The following is a 6,953-nucleotide window of genomic DNA, read 5'->3' as shown; positions in this document are numbered from 1 at the left end:
TTGGACTCCTCTCCCTCCCTCACACATGGATCAAAGTACTTTTACCATCTTTTTTATTTTTTATAATTATTGAAAGATTTTAATCAATTTTCATATTACGTTGTGATGAGAAGAAATTAAGATTAATACCAATGTTTATAAAATTTGAGTACAGGTACTTTATCTGTTATTATTTATAAATAAATAAATAAAGTAATTGAACTTCTTAAGCAAATAATAAAAGAAACAAAATAGAGATTTGGTTTAGCTGATTGATTCCACGTGAGAGTTAGCTTAAGTGCAAGCCAATTGGGTTTAAGCCAACTTATTAATCTCAAGTTTTGGTAACATAATCTCGACAGGAAGCAGAAAAGACGGTGCCCGAAGCAAAAAAAGAAAGCTTTGGCAGGATAATCAGCTGCCTTTTCTGCCACGGCTAGAATTAATTAGTATACGGCGTATTCTTCCATGTTCTCGAGATATACCATCCATCTTGAATTTATCATTTTGGCATGCTTGTTTTGCATATCAAAAATAAAAATAATCATTCAAGTAAACCCTTTTTTTTGGTTCTTAATCTGCATATAAAAAGTTTAAGTTAAAATAAAAATAATTTTTATGACAATTAATATAGTATGTGAGCTTTTCAAGTGATCTTGATCTACCATAGGCAAAGAGTCAAAAGGTTAAATAAATGTGATTAGGGAAAGATGCTATGAATCTAAGGTTGAGGAGGATCACATAGTTCATGTGAGAGTGAGTGCTTTGTGGGAGCCAAAAGATGAACCTAGCCATATGGATGAAGGTGAGTCATTAATGAACAATTTTGCTCACGGACCTACACTTTCAAATCTAGTATTATTATTTAGTATAAATCAAATCTAACTTGCCCTCATTTAATTCATATATGATTATGGTTATCACAAAAAAAGCAATTGCATATTATATATACTTACTATAAAGTAAAACCCATATCAAGATTTAACTATATATATATATATATATATATATATATATATATATCTTATTTGCATTGTTCATTATTAGTGGAGATGATGTTGACTTGGTGGTAGTTGAGTGCCTTAATTAAATGTAACCTATATATATACATATGTTTTCTCATTCAATTAATCTCTATGCCATTTATGATTGAGGTGGGGTGGGTGAAGGTGTGATTTGACATTAATTAAACAGTGAGATATGATTTTTTTTCATCCCGTAAACATAACTATGTGAATTACAATCATTTAAATTCGGGTTTAATTAAAATATACAAATATGAGTAACAGTAACTATTAGATAAATCATATAAATAATAAGTGTCAAGTATACAATAAAACATTGTGGTGGAGATTTCAAAATATATATATATATATTTAGAATTATTAATCAAATGCTTACATGTATTCCTAGGATCACAAAACTAATCAAACATGATTAAAATTAAGAAAAAAATGGAGAAACATGTGAGAGTAATATATAGTTCATGCAGAAGAAATGGTTGAGATCAAACAATCGTGCCTGTCACAAATTGTTCATAAATACATATATCTATATATATGTGTGTGTGTATATATTCAAAATCGTAAATTGGATTAAGTTTGTGTGATTGAAACCAACCATTCAAACTGCAAGATTTGGTGCAAAGCACTTGATGGAATGGTAGCAACAATAAAAAAATGGAAAGGGCATTGGCTTTTGATACTTGTTCCAAAAACAAAAATAAAATAAAGGGTTGGAAAAAGACAGAGGGCTTGTACATTGATTAACATGGTTTTTTTATTTCCTAATGTATGGGTTTTTGTTTAATGTAGCTGGGGAAGGTGAAGAGTGGTTCCTAAGTTTGTTATGGCTTAGGTCACCTAAAAGCATGTTTCGGTTTCTCGAGAGCTTAGCTTAGGGGCAAAAAACAAAACATAGGTCAGAATTTGGGGCAACGGAAGACCAGGGTTTTGGTCTCACACATGCCAAGCAAGCAACAACTCGAAAGTGCTGAAGTTTCTCCATTGCCATAGGTCTTCCCACCCACCCCCGGCCCAGCCTTAGGTTTGCAGCAGTTTACTCTATGTTTTAACACAGTCAAAACATGCAAACATTGTATTGAATGCCGCTGGAACAGAGTTAATGGCCGCAATGATTCATAACTATGTGTGGGTGGTCATGCACATGCTAAGCTGGTTCATTGCATATTTAGAGCAAACTGTAGAAACAGATATATCTTAATCCTTTGAGCAACTTTCGGCTAATGATCCTTTTTTCTTGGACATAATTATCAAACCCCAACAGTATTTACTTGTCTATATCGGATCGATCTAGTTGGTGCTGGTTGCTTACCTCGTGAATGTTTTGGCATGAAGAAACCAGGGGAGTGGCTCAAGTTGCTTGAAAACTAAGTGATTTTGTTCATGGAAGTTGTTAAGGTCATTGCTTATCCTAGCAAAAGAGGTTACCAACAACCGAGCAAATTTGGCATGGGGCGACCAAGTGAAGATTAAATTTATTGAAAAAATGCTTCGGACTGAAGCCTTGTACTATGATTTCAATACCCTTTTTTTTTTAATCAAGTTGGGTTATGATTGTGGCCATACCTCAAATTTTGTGTGCAATGTGCAATCCAATGATTTTGTGGGCATGGCCCATGCAATATACTTTCCTTTAGGTTGCTTCTGCTTATCATTGTCTCTTGACTCCTACCACCCTTTTTCTAGGTGGTTGAGTTTAGCCGAGTCTAAACGTGAGAATTTCCTCAAGCCCTAGGGAGTAGAGCTAGCCCCAGTCATTCACACAATGAGCCAAGGCCCTGATGAAATCGGCTCCTTTAAAATGAAAATGCCAAAGCCAGCCCACCAGTTTCTGAATCCAAAACATGGGACAACTCAATGATGGCAAGGGCAAAAGCAATTACAAATACCAGACTTGGAGAGTACAATTTAGTCCAAGTATGCAAGACAATTAGACAAGAAATTAGAATGTTCTGCCATTGCTTATCCAAAAGGAAGAGAACTTTAAGATCAAACAGGGTTTCCTTTTTCTTTTCTTATTTTGCTCTCTTTCATTGCCTATGACTAATGTTAGTATTACAATGCAGTTCTGCAACTGTTTATCCAAAAGGAGAAAATTTATACACCAGATGACTATAGACACCTTTATACAATTCAGAACATTGAGCTACAAACGGGTTTTAAAATTGGAGACAAAAAGATCAATATACATTGTACAACATGATCACCGAGCTCGAGCTCTCTTTCTTCCTTTCATTGGACTTTCGGACTTTTGACTCGCACGTCCGCTGCCCACTTTTCTTGGCTGAGAAGAACCCTTCTTCGTCACTGGTAAGGACTCCACTGATGGAGGAGAATCAGCATTGGCTGTCTTTTTACTTGCATGAGAAACCCCAACTACTGCATTCCCATTGTTTGCTGCTTTTCCTGGCAGTTTTCGATTACCAGGGCGAATGCTTCGAGGCTTTGCAGGAAGCTTATGCATAGGTCTGCTAGATGTAAAGGTAGTGATAGGAACTTTACTCCCATACTCCTTGAAATGTTGTCGCAAAGTTGCAGTCACAATATGTCTCAGGAGCAGTGCAGATTTATATTCACGCGTGTTCTTGGAATAAAATACCATGGCATTGTTGGCAACTAATAACATATCGCGAAACAGTTCCTTAACAGACATGATGGAATTACTGGCTATTCTTGATCTTATGGTGTCAAAATCCATGTGCCGCAGAATCATCTTCTTGTATCTTCCTCTTTTCTGTGTGAGAGAAAAGAAAAAAAAGTTAAGACAATCCATTTATCAATACTAAGCCTTGCTGCAATTAACCGAAGCCAAAGCTTGGTGCAACTTAAGAGCAGATCAAAAAAGAAATTGACATCATTAACAAACAAAACTTAGAATAGTGTCCTTACCTGACTATCAAGCCTTCGTCGAAAGACAGAAGCGCAATAATTCTCTGCTACAGAACTAAATATTCCCATCATCGCATCAATGCCTTCCTTGCTTGAACCTCCGCTCTGATCCTCAATGCCTGAAGATCTGGCAATCTGAGCAGAGTTGCTAGCTGAAGTTTCTTTGCAAGGTGAGGCACTAGCAACATCAGCTGGACCTAGAAACTCACTTTCTCCAACACTTCCTTCTTTGGCATCCCTACTGCAATCCTTTCTCTTTCTTTTCCCCCTCCTCTTCCTTATACTCTGGAACTGCCCTCCACAGAAAGTATCTGCTAACTTATCAATGCTTGAAACTTTCTCCCTCTCAGAAGCCAGTGATTCTCCTGGCTTCATATCCATCTCTTCAGCAGGCCCCGCAGCTGGAATCTGACAATGAGGTGACCAGTTTGTCTGGGCTTCCCGTGTGAAACTACCAGCAGAGAGGTCATCCTTAGATGTGTCCTTACTAGAAAATTCAACTCCCTCAGATTTAAGACATGGTATGGCAGATACTGTCTGACTGGAATCATAATCAATTCGAGAATCATCTCTTTTCTCAGCCTTTAAACTTTCAAGCTTTGATTCCAGCGACCTGAAAAGGACTAAAATGAGTCCATTGCAATATAAACACAAGAATGCACATTTTAGAACGTAAAGAATCCAGAAAAAATGAAAAGTCCAAAGTAACCAAGATCAAATTCCTAAGTTAGCATGTGTCCTTATTTAAAAGAAAACCAGCAGTAGTTGTTCTTTTAGACATTTGAAATTAAAAACTTAATTGAATTGTTCATATTAAATTCTGAAACTCACTTAAGCATATCTTTACTAAGTTAAATTTGCAGCATTAAGCAACAAAAAAAGTTCGGACTATATCCAGAAAAGCTCTTCCAGGACCATAGCCAGGTCATGATTTTCTCTTTTACTACTTCAGCAAGCAACCTTTGAAGGATACTTGAGAATCTGTGCTCTGTATATAGTTTAAACCAGAGAATCTTCTTAAGGAATTTGGTATTTGGGAACTTCAACAGCTAAATCCATGACAAATTTCAAGGAAGAGTGTAGGAACAAGACTCGCACCAGAAGCATTATGCATTTGCCTAAGAGGAATAAATGTGCTGAACTACTAAATCCTGGTTGGCAATAAAGGCAAATTACTCACCCAATTGAATCTTCAGATTTCTCTAAAGCTCGCCTCAGCTCTAACATTCGTTGTTTGCGTAACTCCTCAAACCAAGCTCTAAGAAGTAAAACGAAATACAAATGTTAATAATGCACCATATTTCAGAATGTAATTTTGCAAACATGTGAACAAACTCTGGACAGGATTACTCACTTGCAACCTGAGTAACGTTGTTGCAAATCCTCATACTTAGCTTTACAAACCTGCATTCAGGCACCACTTCATCAGATAAAATTTATGAAAATAAAAATATTAAATTAAGCATGTTAGCAAATAATGTAATAGACTGCGTAACAGCTGCACTACTATTCAATTACTCCTTCCTGACTGAACAAGGAAGAGTTCAAATTACTACAATAAAAGCACATCCTTACTCATATAGTTGAATTATAAAAAGGTTGGTCCATACCGACGCATTAGAAATAGTATTCATAATAACTTCAAACATTCACAATGAATAATAGGACCACTAATAAAGAGTATATCAAGCTATAAACATCCCGTAAACCAAACTACATCCCTGAACTAATTCAAAACTTTACTTTTTATCTTTTGTACGTATAACGTCCAAGAGGAAGGCAGGATTCGAACCTCTAATCTTCGTTAACAAACATTAGGCCAAGCCTAGGTTGTAGCAAACTTTAAAGTTTTAAACCATGGTTTTGAGGGGTAGCTTGCACCCAACAAAATCATGCATTAGTCAAGAGGCTAATTGAGTAACATTAGTGGACACTAATTGCTGTCTTAATTAGCTTTTAATTGGATCCTACTGACCCTCATTTCCTAAAATTTCAAACTTTCCAACTCAAGCCATAATTACTTTCCTACTCCTCTTTCATTCCTCAAAACATTATGCTAAAAACCGCCCTGGAATGAAGATCATACACTAATCGTTATTGGTCACGCGTGTATCACGTGACAAGCCATTTCCCCATTACCCAAGCAAGCCCATTCCTCATTGACATTGACCAATGACCACATCTTCATTTAAATAAAGGATAAAAAGATATTTAATTACGAAGTATAACCATAATCAAAATCAAAATCATGCAAATAGAACATCACGGTAGTCAAAGTCAAACTTGTTAGCCACATATAATGTAACGAAACTCCCTTCCCTCCCCATTCATGTCGCTGTCTTCATACATTCCAATTTCTTTAATAAATAAAAAAAGAAATAATATTATGAATAAATTCCAAAATAATTAAGGCAAAACAAAGGGGGAAATAAATAAAATCCAATCAAAAATTTTTTTTCTCAACGGTAAAAAAAAAAAGAAAGAATGCGAACATATCAAATAAAATTTCGTTAATTGAATTAAACAATATTAAATTGGCTAATAACCTCGGGAGTGAAAGCAAACGGAGAAATGGTTCGGGCTTGGAGCTCCGAGGCGACGAGGTTCCAATCTCGGGTACCGTGCCGGAGAACCGCCCCACCCAACAAAAGCTCCTCCCACGTGCCCCACCTCCCCGTTATCATCTCCGTTCCCATTTCCACGTGTACGACCACGACAACTTCAAACAACGACCCCCCACCAGAAAATTCAAAACCAAAATTTCAAAAGCCACCGCCTTTCTCCGGCACAAGTTCACCGAACGCCACCCTCTCCCCAAAAAACAAAAATTTCAAAGGATTTTCAAAAATTCGTTTAAAAGGGTATCGAAATTTCCTATTTGAAATGGTAATGGAAATAGCCAAAAAGCAAAGCCAAAGAAAAAAGTCTGTAAATTGAAGAGAGAGACAGAGACAGAGAGAGATTAAAGATTGTTTTTTTTTTTAGGGAAAAATTAAAAGATTGGATTTTTGTTTTTAAAGTAAGAAAATGGAGAGAACATCGGAGTCTGGGACAACGAAAAGA

At 36.2% G+C, this 6,953-nt stretch overlaps 1 protein-coding gene across 1 annotated transcript; it reads right to left on the bottom strand.

Moving 5' to 3' along the window:
• On the bottom strand, positions 2,964–6,953 carry LOC18596921. The gene is made up of 5 exons (XM_007025679.2): positions 6,437–6,953; positions 5,245–5,294; positions 5,071–5,148; positions 3,891–4,503; positions 2,964–3,735 (listed from the first exon to the last, which is right to left on the bottom strand). Exons 1-5 carry the CDS (start codon positions 6,584–6,586, stop codon positions 3,205–3,207), a joined length of 1,422 nt encoding a protein of 473 aa, XP_007025741.2. The 5' UTR covers positions 6,587–6,953; the 3' UTR covers positions 2,964–3,204.

Source organism: Theobroma cacao, chromosome 6, assembly GCF_000208745.1.
Source record: "Theobroma cacao cultivar B97-61/B2 chromosome 6, Criollo_cocoa_genome_V2, whole genome shotgun sequence".
NCBI lineage: Eukaryota > Viridiplantae > Streptophyta > Magnoliopsida > Malvales > Malvaceae > Theobroma > Theobroma cacao.
This window is presented reverse-complemented; position numbering and strand designations above follow the sequence as displayed.

Coding starts and splice junctions, on each gene's coding strand:
- LOC18596921 (XM_007025679.2), bottom strand. CDS start 6,586: ATGGGAACGGAGATGATAACGGGGAGGTGGGGCACGTGGGAGGAGCTT. Junction 5,295..6,436: donor CGTTTGCTTTCACTCCCGAG/GTTATTAGCCAA, acceptor GCCTGAATGCAG/GTTTGTAAAGCTAAGTATGA. Junction 3,736..3,890: donor GACGAAGGCTTGATAGTCAG/GTAAGGACACTA, acceptor TCTCTCACACAG/AAAAGAGGAAGATACAAGAA.